The sequence below is a fragment of the Zophobas morio genome, unplaced genomic scaffold (genome assembly GCF_036711695.1).
Source record: "Zophobas morio isolate AGI-343-1 ecotype UQ-CSIRO unplaced genomic scaffold, CSIRO_AGI_Zmor_V1 ptg000031l, whole genome shotgun sequence".
Lineage (NCBI taxonomy): Eukaryota > Metazoa > Arthropoda > Insecta > Coleoptera > Tenebrionidae > Zophobas > Zophobas morio.
The window spans coordinates 12644752-12664496 of NW_026972136.1; the positions used below are offsets into that span (position 1 = coordinate 12644752).

The 19745-nt window shown below is 31.9% G+C and overlaps 2 protein-coding genes across 2 annotated transcripts; one reads left to right on the top strand and one right to left on the bottom strand.

Moving 5' to 3' along the window:
- The first annotated feature begins 2395 nt into the window (after positions 1–2395).
- LOC135139302 (NADH dehydrogenase [ubiquinone] 1 beta subcomplex subunit 7) lies at positions 2396–3043 on the top strand. Its single transcript, XM_064069488.1, has 3 exons — positions 2396–2626; positions 2679–2847; positions 2898–3043. Exons 1-3 carry the CDS (start codon positions 2494–2496, stop codon positions 2980–2982), a joined length of 387 nt encoding a protein of 128 aa, XP_063925558.1. The 5' UTR covers positions 2396–2493; the 3' UTR covers positions 2983–3043.
- On the bottom strand, positions 3030–19541 carry LOC135139297 (phospholipase A-2-activating protein). Its single transcript, XM_064069479.1, has 7 exons — positions 19324–19541; positions 19077–19270; positions 11084–11459; positions 10730–11032; positions 10202–10683; positions 3438–3997; positions 3030–3389 (listed from the first exon to the last, which is right to left on the bottom strand). Exons 1-7 carry the CDS (start codon positions 19455–19457, stop codon positions 3063–3065), a joined length of 2376 nt encoding a protein of 791 aa, XP_063925549.1. The 5' UTR covers positions 19458–19541; the 3' UTR covers positions 3030–3062.
- Between the last annotated feature and the right edge of the window lie 204 nt (positions 19542–19745).

Sequence of the window (19745 nt, forward strand, 5' to 3'; positions counted from 1 at the left end):
TTTCAGACTTCCGTCAAAAACAACTTTGTACAAATTTTTGAAAAATATACCTTTTGAATGTGGCGTGAATGACGAACTATTTGATAAGTTAAAAATGAGAATTGAGAAACTGGAACCAAGAGATCGATTATGCAAGCTTATGTTTGATGAAGTGTCTTTATCTACAAATTTAACCTATTCGAGATCTACTGACAAAATTATTGGTTTTGAGGATTTGGGATCTTTAGGACGAAATAAAAATTATGCTAACCATGCGTTAGTATTTATGATACAAGGTATTAGTTCCGGATGGAAACAACCAATAGCGTACTATTTTGTTAAGTACTCTATTAAAAGTATAAAATTAAAACTAATAATTAAAGAAATTATTAGCAAACTTAATATGGCCGGCGCAAAAGTCATATGCACCGTTTGTGATCAGGCCACTTCGAATGTAAAGGCTCTACGTTTGTTAAAAGAAGAATCAAATGTAGAATATAAAGAACCATACTTTAAGGTAAATTCAAAAAAATTGTATGTTTATATGATAGTCCCCATTTATTGAAATCATTAAGAAATGCTCTCCTTAAATATACGATTTATTATGATGAAACCAAGAAAGCTAAATTTATGTATTTGAGACAAGCTTATCAATTTGATAGTACTCGAAGATTTCAAACTTTGCATAAAATCCGAGAACCCTTTCTTTACGTGAACAGATATAGATTATTAAAGATGAAAGTGTCAATTGCAGCAAAAACACTTAGTGCCAGTATGGCAGCTGCACTTGAAACTCTAATAGATTCAAAAGAAAATATTCCTTCAGAAGCAATCGAAACGGCTTTCTTTGTAAAAGACGCAAATGATTTATTCGACAGTTTCAACTCCACTGGTATTAATATGCGTAACAACCACTGCAATCCAAAGCTAAGATGTGCTTTAACAAAGAAATCTGGTCATTTTGATTTTTGGAATAAAATGGAAAAAAAATCGAAAGTTGGAAATTTTATGACGAAGTACGTGGTCAATTCAAAACAACTATGCCCTTTAAAGAAGGTTGGTTAAATAACATTCGTGGAATTAGACTTCTTTGGCAGATGTGTGAAAAAAATGAATTCAAATTTTTGCGAACAAGAATGTTGAATCAGGATCCTCTAGAAAATTTATTTTCAGTGATACGACAATACGGTTCAGGAAATAGTAATCCATCGTGTTTTCAATTTATATCGGCGTTAAAAACAAGTATTTTGAATAATTTGATAGCATATCAAGCATATGGTAAGAATTGTGAAGAAGATGTAGGGAAACTTCTCGATAATATTAGAGAATAATAGATTAGAATATTTTTATCCTCGTCATCAAAACCAACAAATTTTCAGTTTACAGAAAATATCAATGAGTTGGTAAATTTAGAAAATTCTAGCTCAACTAATAGAGGTGCATTTAAAGATTTATATGATCTTCAGGCTATTACATATGTTTGTGGCTTTTTAATAAAAAAATTAAAAGCTATCACATGTAGAGACTGTAAAAATTGTATAATTGCACAAAAAACCGAAGAACATCATATTTTCACTCTTTACAAAGAACAGGATCAAAAATTAAGGTTGAAATATGCTACAAAAGAATTTGTAACATGCTTAGCTGAGATTTACGATACCATAGTCTTCTTTTTAGATAATTTTGGAGAAGTTCCAAATATTGCAAGAAATTTAAAAGAACATATAACAGCAACAATTAACTTTACTTGGATTAACTGTGACATTCATATTGCTGATTTAAGAACGGAAATTATTAATTTGGCAGTGCGTCTAATAATAAATAAAAAATTGACCAATCTGCAAAAACAATTTGAAGTACATAATCGTAGAAGAATTAATAATTCAAATAGGTTTTAAAATTAACACCTACCCGTAGTTTCAAGAGTTTTTTTAAAGCAGTTTGTAATTAAATTATTTTTTTTAGGTATTTCGAAATGAAATTGTTTTTCTTTGAGAGTTGTTTTGTAATTTTCTCATTGTTATCAAATATATGTTTTTCATTACTGAATTTAGTTTCATTTTTATAGAATTAAAATTGTAATTAAAAATAAAATTACTACTATAGTAATTATAATCTAGTAATCAGTGGATTTAATTCATGCAGGAGCTCGAGCAGCGCTGTAATCGCCACATTAAATCGTAGTGGTTTTTGAACGTCTTTCTATTTGCTTAATGGTCTGTACAGAACACTCACTAATGGTCTGTGTACTTTAACGATAAATAAGCCGTTACAGGTTCCTATAAAAATCGACATCTATTGCAATGCTTATGAACTAATTGTAGTTGCCAATTTGATTGGACGAACTTTAAATAATAATCAGCGCAACAGATGACGTGCGAAACAATACGCACTGTGCTCCCTCTACACATAAAATATAAAATCTCTTTGACAAGTTCATTAGATTACATAACCTCATTTGATTTGCCAAACGTTTTGATTGTTTTGATTTAATAATTTATTTAAACAGTAGCAATGGGGGCTGCATTCGGATATTTCCCAGAAAGTGGCTTTAACTTATATTTTAGACCGGAGGTAACCCCAGGACCTGATGAAGAACCGACTTTTGACCCTTGCCTAGGTTTTGAAAACGGTCGTAAGGAGCGAGGTATTTAAAAATTTGCTTTATAAAAGAACACTGAATTTCTTTTATCTGTTAGTAATGGTGGCCACTGAGGAACAGATGAGGTCTGCTAAAATACCGCCGTCCGAACGCGATTACTGTGCTCACCACCTATTAAAATTTATGGCTTGTCGCAAAGAAAACTGGCCATGGGTTGTAAATTGTGAACACGAGAAACATGTTTATGCAACATGCAAATATGATGAGTAAGTTTATGTTATGTTTTAAGTTCATTTAATAATAATTTCCTTTGTAGTTATGTCATCCGTATGAAAGAATATGAACGCGAGCGACGTTTAAGAGTTCGTGAACAGAAAAATAAGGAAATTGAAGCTGCGTAAGTTCATACGTTAAAACTGTGTAGGTTGTTTGTAAATAATTAATAAACTAGAAAAAACTGAATTTATTAAATATATATTGATTAGAAACCTATATTAAGAATGTCTTGCACTTGACTGGCACAGTTCCTTCGTTTTTCTTCCAAATCTGTTTGCCTTGACAACAAATGTGACTGTAAGGCACTAACAAATCCAGAATTGCTCTTGACTTTGGTTTTTATTTCACTTTGAAGAGAATTACTTCCAGTGAGGAGAGTACCCAGAGCGACGTATGCCCTAAACTGTGATTCAGGATCATTCAGTTTGGTTAAAATATCCGGAACTACGTCGGCAAGCACAGATACACCCACGTCGTCTTTTTTCTTCAGACTTACAATACATATATTGAGCAGAAGTGTAGCCAGAGCAATCTAAAAATCAAATTTATTTATTTGAAATAACAATTTTTAAAATGTAACCTGTCCATTCTTATTGAGAACTCCTAAAGCGGTCACGTTTTCTACAATGTCAAATCGGTGCTCGAACACCAGCTGTTCTCCATACTCATGAATCAATAAATTACTCAAAGTTCGCAAAGCTACAACGACATTATTCGCTATTTTACAATTTTCACTCACAAAACTCAAAAGCTTTTCAAGGATACTTCCATTGTTAGCTCTCGCTATTACTTCGTTATTTTTTTTATGTCGCACCGCCATTCTCACCACATCTATAACGGGAAACACGATTTCGTCGGGCCAATCCATCAGTTTGAACAAAATATCAAACGAGTTGGGATCATCGGGGGGTCCGTTGCATATTTTCACCAATTCTTCTAAGTACGATTCATTAATTGACTCATTGCTACCATCGCCACCTTTTCCATTAAATTCTTTCAGTTTTCCTAAAATTACGTTAGAGTCGCCCATTTCGAAGGTTCTGTATGAGTTAATGGGGAAGAATCTGCCCTGCTCTGAAGAACTAACAGTAGTTGAACTCGGCTTTGGTTGATTAGCGGAAGTTGAGTAGCTGCTGCCACCTAAAAAGGATGAGTTGGTATGATCTTTTGTTAAAACGAATTTGTCTGCGATTATGACGCTACATTTACAAAAGAATTGCCTACAATAGAAAAGTGAATGCACATTTTTACCAAAATTATTACTATTTAATGAAAATTACTACATTTTGAACATAATTTAAAAACGAATTGGCAAATTTTGTTTTATACTTCATCAAAATATACCGAGTGTCACAAAAAAGCCTAGCGCCGTAGCTACTTTATTTAGAACCCGATTTGAATCAATCAAACATCAACTGGCGTATTGAACACCACTAAGATGTCAACCGATAGCTTTCAAATAACATAGCCTTTTTTTCTTAATATAATCCGTACTTTTCTTTTCACGACAAGAAGCTGAAACCATGTTTAAAATTGTAAATTTGTAGACAAGTGTATGAGATAAAATTCATTTTAAACATGTTTTCAGTTTCTTGTTATGGGGAAAAACAATATATATTAAGAAGAAAAACAAAAATACAAAACATAAGCCCCACCCACCCACCCTATCTCAATTGTGACGGTTTTTCTTTATTCGTCGTTAGACAAGGGGGGCGGAGCTTAATTTCAAAATCCGTACTTTTCTACAATACCATGTGAAACATGTTCTTCAGTGATGGTGTTGCTCACAGAAGAGAAAACTGTATGTATTAACTAAAAAACAAAAAGAAAACAAAAAAAAAAAAAAGATAAGCCCCATCCCGATCTCGGTTCTTAATCGTGATGAATTTTCCATTCGTTGTCAGACTGAGGGGCGGAGCGTAATTACAAAATCGATATTTCCTGATTTAAACACGTTTTATTATTGGAAAAGTATTATTAAGTTTTCTGTTGCGAAAAGACTACGAACATTAAGAAAAAAAGGGAAACTATAAGCCCCGCCCACCCAGCCTATCTCAATTGTGATGACTTTCCTTATTCATCGTAAGCCAAGAGGATAGACCTTAAAATCCTTCCGTCTCTACAAGAAAGTATCATGTAAAACATGTTTTTGAGTATCGTGTTGTTCAAAGAATACTATATATGTGTTAAATAAAAAGCCAAAGAATAAGTTTCACTCATACCCATCTCGATAAAAAAATAATAATAAACTTTAATAAATTCATGGATAAAATATTATCTTGAACTTATTTCAATTGACGAAAACGTTTTTCGTTTTTGTGATAACGGAAAATTTGAAAAAACATCTGATTGTTAATTATAACAGAAAAAAGAAAAGAGTGTTCCTACAAACACGAAGTTTTTAAAAACAAATCAAGTGACAATTTCATTTTTTTTAACAATATTGATCCTGATATATGTATAAAATACATTCGTGTTGTAACTTTTCGTTGATTTTTAATTTTATTAGTGAAATCAATTAGTGTAATCACTGTTTATAAATTATCATGACATTATTAAAGAATATTTAAACATAATTAATATTATTTATAATATTGAAATATGATAAATATTAATATATTACACTTCAACTGAAAACCGTTTTTCTAGAAACACGAAGTTATTAAAAACAAATCAGTGTGTTTAAACATTGTTAAATTAACCCCGAAAATGTGCAATTTCCCGGACAAAGTATGAAAAATAATTTTTGCAATCTCATCGTGACGTACGATGACGTCACTGTCACGTGAGCTACCTGAGCAAGGGTCACATTTTTCGGTCCTCTGTGTTTAGTTTTGATTTCGGTTTGATGGCGGCAAGATCGGCGTCGTTTTGGCTTAAATGTAGACTTCTTTTCGTGAATTTCTAATTTATTATTAATAAATATTAGTGAAAATCTGTTGTTTCCGAAAAGGACCGAAAACGGGACAAGTACGACTTCAGTTTTAATTTATCATGTTCCGTGATTCGTTTACTCGACAAAGTTTAAATTTTAGGGATTTTTCGAAACGATTGAAGTTGGTTATCAAAGCTATAAATTTTCACGAAAATGTGCAATTTTCCCGGCCAAAATATGAAAAATAATTTTTGCAATCTCATCGTACGTACGATGACGTCACTGTCACGTGAGCTATCCGTCCAAAGGTCACGTTTTTCGGTCCTTTGTGTTCAGTTTTAATTTCTGTTTGATGGCGACAAGATTGTCGCGTCCTTTTGACGTAAAAGTAGAGCGATTTCGCGAATTTCTAAATTATTATTAATAAATATTAGGGAAAATGTGTTGTGTTAGTGCTGTGAACTCCAAAGAAAAATTGATATTTTCCGGAAAGGACCGAAAACGGGGTAAGTACGACTTCAGTTTTAATTTATCGGGTTCCGTGATTCGTTTACTCGACAAAGTTTAAATTTTGGGGAAACTACAACCTGATTAAATCAATAAAATAGATTCACGCATTCATTAATTTTTTTGAGTCATCCTGTATATGCAAATCCAAAAAATGAATGCAATGATAAACCGCAAGTATAGATTCATCATATTTTGTACATTTTAGACAGGATTTATTCGGCAAACTTTTGAGCTGATGTCATCAATTTTTTGGAGGGGATAAGCAAATATATTTTGATCAAAAATTTATCATGCTTATCACAACTATAAACCATCTGCAAGATTTTAAAGCATTCGGTTTAGCAGATTCAAAATTAAATTGGAAAATGTTGTTTTAGAATTGTGATTTTTTTTCCAAAAATCTGGACGTTTCGGGTAAAAACTCAATTCGGAGTCATAAACTACGTGTGTAGGACTATGTTATTTTATACAATTTAAAGCCCATTTACTATGTACAATTTTGAAGTGACATCATCGCATTAGTGGTGGGGGTGATTAGACATATTTTGGTTAACGTTTTACCATCTACATGATATTCCTAATATAAATGCAAAATTTGACAACACTCGGCCTAGTACTTTCGGAAATTATCCGAAGTCTTCGTTTCTTCGAAAATTTCTATCGTTCTTCCAAACTTGCCAATTCCTACAGTTCCAGTAGCAAACAACATAACAAAAAATTTACTATCAGTGCTTTTTTTTAATTTTTTTCACATCCTAGATTCTATAGGTTTGCACCCCCACTCCAGAGCGGAACATAATTAGCTCCGCCCACCCAATCTGCCTTTATTTCAGTGATTAATTATCTGGTCTGAATGAAATAGATGTTCTTAAACTCAGCAGAAATAAAATTAGTACTTAGAATAGGAAGAATGGGGGTGGGCAGGGCTAGTACTTGATAAGAGGGGTTTTGGCAAATGACTTATCTTCCTAGAAAATATAGGGTGGGTGGGCGGGGCTAGTACCTGCTAAGTAAAAACTGATTTCGGCAAACGAGATACCCTCTAAGAAAAGAAAGGGTGAGCGGGGCTAGTACCTACTAAAATAAGAATTATTGAGAAATAAAAAATTTTAAAAATTGAAAAATTAAAAAAAAACAGAAATTAAAAAGTTCCCAAAACTGATAATGTTGAAAAAAATCGAGAAATCGAAAACTTGAAAATCGGGAAATCTAAAAATCGAAAAGTTGAAACATTTTTAAAATCGGAAACCAAGACGGCAAATTAAAAAATTGAAAAATAGAAATATTGAAGAACTGAAAAATCGAAAAATCTAAAATTTAAAACATTGAAAAATTCAAATACATATTGAAAAACCAAAAAAACAAAAATTAGAAAACCTAAAATTTAAAAATCGAGAAACTGAACAATGGGATAATTGAAAAATCGAAACATCGAAAAATTGAAAAATTTTAAAAAATTGGAAAATCGAAAATTTTAAAATTCCGAAAATTGAAAAACTAAAACATCGAAAAGTTGAAAAATTGAGAAATCGCATTATAAAACAGTCGAAAATTAAAAAATCTAAAGTTTAACTAAAAATTGAAAATCCAAAATGTAAAAATAGAGAAATCAATAAATCCAGGAGTCCAAAAATCGAAAAGTCGAAATATTGAAGAATCCCATAACTGAAGAAATATCCAAAATTGATAAATTAAAAAATTGAAAAAACGAAAAACTAAAAAAGCAAAGTCGAAAAATCGTAAGCTTAAAAAATCGAAAAACTGAAAAATCAAAAATCTGAAAAATCGGTAAACTGAAGCATTGAAAAAGTGAAAACTCGAAACTGGAAGTCGAGAAATGGGAAAATTAAAAAAAAGATTACTTCAGGTAAATCTAAAAAAAACCGTCAAAATTTGAAACATTGAAAAATCGAAATATTTAGAAATCGAACCATTGAAAAATCGAAAAATAAAAAAATCGAGGAATCGAAAATTTGAAGAATGCAAAAATTGAAATCCTGAAACATCAAAAGTTGAAAAATCGAGAAATCCAAAAACCGAAAAATCTTACTAGAGTATTTATAAACCACAAGTTCAGGACTATGCTCGAAAAGTCGAATAATCGAAATATTGAAAAATCACAAAACTGAACGAAATATCCAGAAAATTGAGAAATTAAAAAATTGAGAAATCGAAAAACCAAAAAAGAAAAGTCGAAAAATCGAAGAATTGAAGATTAGATAAATCGAAACTTGAGAAGTCGAGAAATGGGAAAATCAAAAATAGATTAATTGAGCCACAAGCAAACTGAAAATTTAGCAACGTCAAAATTTGAAAAATTAAATTGAAAAATCTTAAATTTAAAACATTGAACAATTAAAATATTGCAAAACTGAAAAATCGAGAAATCCAAACATCAAAAAATCAAAAAATAAAAATTCGAAAATCTAAAATTTAAAAGTCGAAAAACTGAAAAATCAACAAATCGAAACATCGAAAAAATTGGAAAATGGAAACATCGAACAATTCAAAAAGTGAGACATCGAGAAATCGAAAAATCAGAGAACCGAGAAATTCAGGAGTCGAAAAACGAGAAGAAAAGTTAAAAATTGAAAAATTGGTGAATTGAAACATTGAACAATTAAAACATCGAAACATCTGAATTAGATAAATCGAGAACTTAAGAAATTGAAAAATCGAAAATTTAAAAATTCGGAAAATTGAAAAATTGAAATAAAGAAAAACTGAAAACTCGAGAAATCGAAAAACTTCGAATTTTAAAAATTTAAAAAATCAAATCATCGAAAAGTTAAAAAATTGAGAAATCGAAGAATAAAACAGCCCAAAAATTGAAAAATCTAAGGTTTAACGAACAATTGAAAATCCAAAAAGTAAGAAAACGAGAAATCAAAAAATCCAGGAGTCTAAAAATCGAAAAGACCAAACATCGAAATATAGAAAAATCCCAACTGAAACAAATATTAAAAAAATTGAGAAATTGAAAAATTGGAAAATTGAGAAATCGAAAAACTAAAAAAGTAAAGTCGAAAAATCGTAAGCTTAAATAATCGAAAAATTGAAAAATCAAAAACCTGAAAAATTGAAAAATTAAAGAAGTGAAAAATCGAAACTTTGGGAAGTCGAGAAATGTGTAAATAAAAAAAAAGATTATTTCAGAAAACGGAAATCGAAATATTTAAAAATCGTAAAATTTAAGAGGATAAAAATTGAGAAATCGTATCATTGAAATATAAGAAAATTAAGAAATCGAAAAATAAAAAAATCGAGAAATCGAAACTTTGAAGAACAATTGAAAAAGTACAAAATTGAAATATTGAAAAATTAAGAAATAAAGTTGAAGAATCGAGAAATCGAAAGGCCGAAAAATCTCAATAGCGTATTTATAAACCACAAGTTCAGGACTATGCTACTTTTTAATATTTAAATAACATTATTCGACAAATTGTAAGATGACATCATCAATTCGTGGGGGCCATCAACGGATAAATCTTGACTAACGATGTAACATGCTTCCAACTATAAATTGGAAAATGTTGATTTTTTCCCAAAAATCTTTACATCCTAAGTAGAAACTTAACACGGATTCATAAACCATAAACGGAGAATATAAAATTTAAATTACATCTACTATTATAAAATTTAGAGATTACGTCATTTCATTGTTGGTGACAAATTTTGGTGAGCATTTTATTATTTGATAATGACAAAAAATGGTCAACTTTTCCATTTTTTTTTTCACAAAAAAAATAGCATCTAAAATCAAATTTTAATAAAAGAGGGACAAACTATGTCTAATAAGGATTCTTAAGAAAAAAAAAGTACAGTACTAGTATTATTGTTGTTGACTCAGATCGGATTTTAAATAAATTAGTTATGTTCTGGGGTATTTTTCGCAACACATTAAAAATTAAATACGTTTATATACCTCTGTGACACAATTCGAATAAATTGGTACCTACCTGTAAATGGGTCCAAATTGGCTCCAGTGAACCCTTGACCGCTATTACCGCCAGCAGGGGTGTATCTCGAGGCTCCCGTAAAAGGATCAACATACTCCGTGCTAGGTGGCACATATTGCTCTTGAGTGTTTTTCAAAACAAAATCGACCACTTGTTCCAAATACGACGACGGCAACATATTTTTCGCCAGAAAATTATGAGCCGCTTGATACGGATCGTCTCCTTTATTGTACGGTAGTTTCAAAGGAGGCTTTCCGTCTTCCACATCCACCGTAAAGACAAAATCGTATGGTTTACCCTCGTACATTGTTTTATCTTGACTAGTTTTATCTGTGCTTCCAAGCACGTCTCCGACTTTTTCCCAATGACTTTTATCGCCGTCCTCCACCCAAGTGTACGCTACTACTCCTCCGCTCTCCCGAATCATTTTCATCTGTCCAGCTTTCCGCCCTGGATCGTACAGCGCTTCTCTACCTGGCAAACTAAACAGAGCGTAATTTTAGTATAATTAAAAACACTGTTACACACTCTGATATCTTGACTCCGCCGATTTCTTGGCTGCTTTGCTTAGTTAAAGCTTCCACTTCCTCGTTGAATTTATTCAAAGTGGCTTCATCAGCAAATCGGCTTTCGTTTTGAGTGAAAACCCTGACTACGCCGTCGCTTGAACCCGTGACGATATCACCATTAGACAAACAACCGACGGACCAAACCGATTGCGCTGGTAGTTGAAAGTGTTCTACGTTTTCTCCATTATGCCAAAATCGAACAGTTCGATCCTCGTCTGACGTCACGAAGGAATTATCACCTGCAGCTTTACATCTCGCGATGCTAAAAACGATAAGTTTTTTTTGAAATTTCACATTCATAAATATAATAAACCTGTATATGTAATTAGTGTGTCCATATAAAATGTTAAGCGTTTCTCCAGCGTAGGACCAAGTTCGGATCGTTGCATCGTTGGCCACCGAAACAAACTGATTCAGCTCAGGTAGATCTAACAGCCCTCTCACACAATCAGAATGTCCACTTAGTGAATTTATTCGTGTTCCGTTACTATTCCACAAAATAATAGTTTTATCTGCCGAAGCCGTGACAACGTTAGAATTCTTCAACTGGATGATTGCCCAAATGGCAGCTGAATGACCCGTGAATGTTATCACCGAATTGGGCTTACCAGCAATCCACAATTTCGCTGAACAGTCCCACGATCCACTCAGAAATGAGTTCTTCGTTGAATACTTTGAAAAACAGCTAACTACAAACAAAAAATGAGATTGAAACCACCCGGAAACTGAAAAATGCATATTTTAATTGCAATATATTAATTTTCAGTTCATTTAACAAGAAAAACGAAAAAAAAAAACGCCTGATTAGGGATATGTATGTAGTGCTTGTCCACTTTAACAGTCCCGACGGCGTGTTAAAGTAAAAATAAATTTGATTGACTTTGTGTCCTCAAATATAGAGAAGGCTAATAATTAATTATTGTTGGTACCATCGCTACAATCGAACAAAACGTTCTGGATATTATTTTGGATAATTATGATAATAATTACTTTATTATTATTAAATATAGGTAGGCGCAACATTATGCTACTCTCAAATTTTCGAGAAAATGGGGTGAATCGTTCTTGATTTGATCAATAAAATACACTGCCTCATTATTTTTTTTAGTTCCCCTGTATAAGATTCTGTCCCAGAGTTGCATTCAGTCAAAATACTGTGTATAATTAGTCGACTGCAACGACAGACAAAACGACTAAATAATTTGCTTCATTTTTGGATTACTTGTTTCATCAAACATAAGTAAAAGTAAAGTCGTCTGATTTTTTTCAACACAATTTGTTACAGAAATTACCGAGTTTCATTTGTTAAAAGTACGGCCTTGTATTGTCCCAAATTTATGGTGTTCGAGTTTTGTGGGTTTGGTTTTTGACTTTGGTTGTAAAATTTTATTAGTATATATTTTCAGTGATTGTAGTATTTTTAGGAACCATACAAAGCTGATCCAAACATAGGAACTTGTACGCACAATCCTGAGCCATCGTTGCAATCCTGAGCCATATATATGGCTCAGGATTGTTTTTTAATAGAAATGGTTGAATTAAGTCCACCAGAGGGTGCTGTTAAAATTTTACGTTGGCTCAGTTTTGTATGATTTCTGATAAATTTAGTTCAGCAACTTTCCTTAAATTTGTAGGATGGCGCTGCCATCGATATACATGTATATCACACAAACCATACTATCCTAAGCCATTTGACGTGGCAACACTGGAGAGGTGTTTAAAGTGTATTTTTCTACGATCACCACTGTAAATCGTTAAGATCACACAACTCGCTAATCATGTATGCCTGTCCTTACGCACAGCGTGCGTAAGGAAAGCAGATCGCACAGTTAGGGATTTTTCGATTTATTCAATTTAGGTTGGTAGTGAAAATGACAGACGGACAGGCAAATACAAAATTGTGAAGCACTGTCAGCGTTACTGTTAATAAAAGAGGCATAATCAAAGAATTTGAAAACAAGAAAACGAACAAGGTAACATTTATTGCAAAAAATATCAACATTTCTCTCTTTTTACGGATTTTATTTAATTGTAGTCTAAAATGTCTAGCGATAGTGATGAATTAATGTGCACGCCGCCGGAAATAATTGAAAAGGCCAAAACGGCTATCGAAAATCTATTGCCAAAAAAGTCGCGTGATAGGTATGAAACCGTCTACCACAAATTTATAGAGTGGAAATTAAAAAATAAAGTAAATTCGTTGTCAGAAAACGTAATGTTGGCATATTTTGAAGAGTTGTCAACTACAATGAAACCATCTTCTCTTTGGGCGATATATTCAATGTTAAGGGCTACAATAAACATAAAACATGACAAAATCAACATTGCCACTTATCCTAAATTAATAGCTCTACTAAAAAGAAAAGCAGATGGCTTTAAGAGCAAAAAGTCAAAAACTTTAACAAGCAAAAATATAAATGATTTTTTACAAAATGCTCCAGATACGCAATATCTATTTATGAAGGTATCTCACATCTATGTTATAACCTCATAAATATAACATTTTGTTTTAGGTGGTTCTTATCATTGCGGTTAGTGGTGCATGCAGAAAACAGGAATTGCGAAATATTAAACCTGAACATGTGCAAGATACTGGAGAATCATTAATTATCACCATTCCTGATTCAAAAACAAAAACTCAACGTTCTTTTGTTGTACCTAAAACTTTTTATCCAACTTGTAAGAAGTATATGAACTTACGTCCTTCAGGAGATGATACAAAATCACTACCTTTTTTTTTAAATTACATAAACCAAAAATGCACAAAGCAGTGTGTCGGCATAAATAAGATTGGTAGTGTACCAAAAAATATAGCAGAATATCTTGGTTTACCAGATCCAAAACAATACACTGGTCATTGTTTCAGGCGATCGTCTGCCACCATCCTAGTTGATGCTGGTGGTGATTTACTAGCATTAAAAAGGCATGGTGGATGGCGGTCGTCCTCGGTAGCTGAGGGCTATGTAGATAATTCAGTGAAAAATAAAACCGACAATTCACTAAAAATCGCATCTGCGATAAACAACAGTCCTACTACATCAAATAATCATGTCACTATTTCAGAACATAATGTGACTGCATCCTGTAGTCAGAGTACAAGTAGCCACAAAACTAATACTACCGACCATTCCCTTGTGTTTAACAACTGTTCAGTGACAATAAACAATTACTACAAATAATTACAATATCTAATAAAACTAAAATATTAATGTTTATGAATAAAATGATAGAAAATATGTTTTTCTTTGTCTGTGCTCGTAGAAAAAGTATAGTACATAATTCGAGTTGTAAAGCCCTTACGCACTCATGGAAATACGCACTCGCCGCTTCGCGGCTCGTGCGCAACTTTTTCCATTCGTGCGTAAGATGCTTCTTACAACTCTTATTACGTAATATACTATTAATGTACTGTCTCCGCTACAAATGCACGTGGAATTGTGAATAGTTCAATTTTTTCCTAGATATATCCTAGAACTTTTTGTCTTAACTGCATTGTCATTTAAAATAATAATAATTATTATATATTTTTCCTCAATAGAATCCAATTGCAGGACAAATTTGAATTAGATTAACTTGAAATTTAAACCAGAGACGAGTCCTATTTAAATTAATGCAACAGGGCACATGAAAAAGTATTAAAAACGACATCGCTCAATGTGCACTAAAGTTTAAAAATAAAATGCCATTAAAATAAAAATTACTGCATAAAAAAATTAAATTTTGTACGAATTTATATCAACAACAGCGATGGAAAATTCGATAATATGTTGATAGGTTCTACAAAAATTAGTAATTATTCTGATATAAAAGTCCTTCAGGAACCCGGAGAGCATCCTCAAATATATCCCACTACCTATTTCTAGTCAGGATAGTGTAGAGATGTAAGTAAATAGCAAGGTTCTGTGGTATTTCTTTTGACCGCCCTAATTGTTATCGGTTGCAGTTAGTTAGTTATGAATTTAGATATTTCTTATTTGTCCAGCAATATTGAAAAAACTTCATTTGACACCCCCAATCAACAACAACCAATAGTTCCAATTGCAAAAATGTCAAGGAACTCCGGATGTTTATGATGACACAATAATGTGGATAAAAATCGTATAACCTATCTCGATTTAAAACTTATGTACTTAATTATACTGTTGTTGAAAATTGAAAAAGTTGGTCCAAAATTATGTGCATAAAATTTCCGTCGCCCCTGAAGCGTAATTAAACAATTCTTGGAAAAATAATAAAGTATAACATTAATAAATTAAAATAATCATATTTATGTCTGGCCTGTTAAACTACAGGGACAGAAACATGTTATTCGTTTTTTAATATCAATATCAATTTGGACAAGTAACAACAACACCACAGTATTTTAAAAATGTGGTAAGCAACTATAAGCAATTCTGAAAAGTATAAATAACTGGTAAATTAGAACTGTAGGGTCCCTAATATTTTCCTTACGTTTAGATAAACTTTACTCAGCAAAATTTTGAAATGGACATCATAAAATTTTTGGATGGGTAGAAAACTTGAATTTTCATTATTGATTTACAATGCTTACGGTAACCTTAAAACGATTGTAATATTTCAGAGCATTCGGGTTTGCAGTTTCTAAGTTAAATTATAAAATTTGATTATTCTTCTAAAAATCCGGATATACAGAATAAAAAATTAAGGCGTATTCATAAACCACGTGTATAGGGAGAAGTGTCATTTTATAAAATTTAGGTAGTATTTTTTTGCAAAATTTTGAGATAACGTCACGTTGGTGGGGATGATCAGACACGTTTATTAAATTCTTTACTAATTTTACTACAAATGTCTGTTTGAAAATTTGATAAAACATTTAATAACTGGTATATCTATGTATGTTTGGATGAGCTACATAGAATGAGACATTATATTAGGAATGAAAAGATTCACAATATATTCATTGAAAAGATATTGAACGTTTAGCCCATATACTAGGAAGGAATCGCGAATCTTCGTCTATCCAAATGCCTACCAAAAAGATTCCTTAATTGAGTTTAACGGCATTGGCTTAAAATTTTTCTGTAAGCCTGAAGACAACTCGTAACACCCCGGATGACGATTCGGACGTAATATAAAATAATCGACCAACTAAGGTGACAATATAGCCCTTAGAAAATGTATTTCTAGGGGCTATAGGTGATAACTAGAATCTCCCTTTCTTTTGGGGGTCACCCTGCATAAGTAATGCTAAAAAATATAAATACACTGATAAACCGCACGTATAAACATAAAATTTTACATATTTTATATCTTTGTGGTGTAGATTACAAAAAAAAGTTTAATTTCATAAAAGTAAAATTGGCAGCTAATGTGTGAATACCTTCGACGTACTTTCTGATTTCTTAGTATCGATGGTGACTAAAATCCACCTTTTACGTTTTTTAGGATAATGACCATAACAACCAGTCATTAATCGTGTATTATTATTAATAAAACAAGCTGTTATTTTTCAAAAAAAATATAGAACATTTATAAATTATAAACAAAGACAAAACCAACAAAAGAAAAATCCATTAAAGCATAACCAACTAAACACTAGAGAAGATATTCAAAATTCCTGCCTTGTGCATATAAGTAAGCTCGTAATATTTCCAAATTTTCATCTTTTTTTGTAAAGGTTAGTCATCAGTACTTGCTAAGATAACATTGATTTTGGCAAATGAGCTACTCCCTAAGAAAAGAGAGGGTGGGAGAGTGGTTGCTACTAAAATAAGACCGATTTTGGCAAATGACATATTCTCTAAGAAAATAGAAGGCGGGCGGGTGAAGCTAGTACCTGCTAAGATAAGACTGATTTTAGCAAATGACATATCCTCCAAGAAATTTAGTTAAATTATTATAAGAAAAGACACTAGAGGCTCCAAAGCACTTTTAAATTCTTTCCAAACAGGAATACCTAGAACCTCAAGATTGTTTTAAATTAAAAAAAAAAAAAACGGGGTCCCAAAATGAACTTAAAAACAGGTCAGGTCAGGATTTTCCAATAATAGAATCCCAAAGTCCCCCTTTTAAATAATTTACAAAAAAATCTCCATGGGCTCCCAAAATAATACACCATGGGTACCAAACACTTCAGCACTCAAGACTTTTTCAAATTCGTAAAAAGTAAAACACTAAAAGCTCAAAAGATTTTCATTTTCATCGAGCAACAAAACACAAGATTTCTTTAAATTTATCCGAAAATAAAACACCAGGGGACCTAAAATAAACTGCGAACATTTTAAACGCAGAGTTTTGAAAACTTTGTCATTTTTGATACGTCAAACATCATTTAATTGCTTACTCGATTTTCACTGATTTATACCTTCGCTTTATATCAGGCAAACATTGCCGTCAAATGGATTTTTATCAAATTTATATGTTACAAAAACACGACCAATCTTTTGTACACTCTAACTGAAATGGTAATTAAATATCGTCATGGACGAGAGAAATATTAACTAAAAGTTTTATTACTAGTTATTGTGATAATGCATGTGTTGTTTAGTTGTTAAACATAGCTAAAGAACCAATTTTAAAATCATTATAAGTCTACCAAAATGTGAGAAGAATTTTTTTTACTATTTTTCTCCTATTTACCAGTTGATTGTTGGAGAGGTAATCCCCCATTTTCCAGACACCTGGTATAAGATTTTTTCGGCAAAATTTTGAGACGATGTGATACATTTTTTGGGAGAGGATAAATGGATAAATTTTGATTAACGATTTACCATACTTACGATAATTTTAAAAGGCTTGCAAGATTGCAAAACATTTGGTTGTGCAGTTTCAAATAAATTGTAAAATATTGCCATAAAATTTTGATTTTTACAAAAATCTGGATGTCTAGGGTAAAAACTAAACATGGATTCATAAACCACACGTCATGCCATTGTTGGTGGGGAGGATGAAGCAAATTTTTGTAGCTTTTTACCATCTAAACGATCTTCCGAACATGCATACAGAATTGAAAACAATCGATCCGGTATTTTCCAAAATTATTTGCCAAATGAAAGTCGACACAGACGACAGGTCGATAAAAACGGGGGATCTGCTTTTTCGTATTTTAAGGGTCATAAAATGAGAAAACAGGAAAGTAGCCATTCGTCGGATAGATCCTATTACAATACTTCATTAGTTTACGTTCGAGAAGTAAAAAGAAAGATAACAGCAATTACTCTGTTTAACCATTACACGAAAGTCTCTCGCCTCTACCGATTTCAATCAACATAACCGAAAACCATTCGTCATTTGAAAGTCAAAAGCCTTCACTCTGTTATTATTACAGACTGTCGTGTTGTAACACGGCAACACTGCCCTGGCTCAGCTTGTAACAAACATGTGAATAAATCTGTATATTTTGGATCAGGTTTGCTAGAAAAATACGTATGGCTTAGGATAGTACTATAGAGAAAAATATTCGATGCGCACAACTTATTTATACTTAATTATTTCGAAATGTATATGACAAAATTCGTAATAATGGCGGGAAATAAGCTTATGTGGCATAAATTTACTCCAGTGGTAATAATACAAACCACTGGATTAGTATAGTATGTTCCAATGAGTGGATCAGGTTTGATAGAAAGATGTATATATATATATATATAGATTCACAAAATTTTGTAATTTTGTAGATGACGTCTTGCCATTCATTACTGGTGGAAATAATTAGCCAAAGTTTGATTAGCGATTTACCATCTACACGATATTCTTAATATACTTATAAAATTTAATAACAATCTGTATTGTCTGTCAAATAAAAATTGATATAGACAGATGACAGACGGAAATGCAGACCTACTTTTTCGTACTCTACGGGTCATAAAACGTCGAAAAAAGTGGCCGTAGAGATTCCCATGTTAAATTTTAGACCCTATGTTAAACATTATTTGATGAGTTTTTACATAGTTGCCTACAATATTATCGACAAAAATACTTAAACAATTTAATTTTTTAAAAGAAATATCCTTTAAAGTATAACCTTTAATAAAATCAACAAAAGATAACCCAAATTACATCCAGTAAAAATTTCAACTCTGAACCTTTACTCAAACATAAGTTAACATGGGGTATAAAATTTAATTTGGATTTTTCTTTGATTGATAACTTAGAAATGGTGCAAATTAACTATCAATACTACTTGGGGCCACATGAAATTGAAAATTATTTTGGCCAAAAAATAAATTCTGTTATGGGTAAAATTGTCAAACATATGGATTCAATACACTAAATATTATATGAAGCAACATTGACTGACCCAGAGTTTTGCTCCACAACTGTATAAAATTCCAACAACTCACCAGCGTTAGAATGTTCTTTAAAAGTAAATGTAGTAAACGGTTCCGATGGTTTATAAACATTAATCATATTGTCATTTCCCCCTGTTACAACTAAACCGTCTGAGTACTCATCGGTGGGTTCCAAATACAGAACCGCAATGACAAAGTTTTTCTGATCTCGGTAAGTCTGTATAGGCGTGTAACCGGTATCAATTCTAAAATTGTGAAATTACAAAGTCCATTAGATTATTATTATAATTTGGCTTACCTATTAGGGCTCCAAAATTTTGCAGTTTTATCTCGTGAGCCACTAACTATTGAATTGTTGGAAGTGACAGCAACGCTTCTTACATCCAATGAATGTCCATACAGAGAAGCACTTAGTTTAAATTTTTTCGTCATTTTTGTCTAGTTTTTAGGCTTTTTACTATGACAGGCAACTTTATTTTTCGGAGGTTACGTTTGACGTTTACTGGTTGTCCTTCGAAGTGCCGGTGAATGACATCGTGTCTAAAATTACACCACTATTAATAGATAGAAAAAATATATGTTTTATAATAAATAGTGTACTTTTACGATATGCATCACACTGTTTCTGTTAAAACTTGGTGCATAAATAACGCTACGTATTTTGTTTTACAATTTTAATCGGTTTCATATGAAAAGGCATTCTTAAATATTGGTACCATA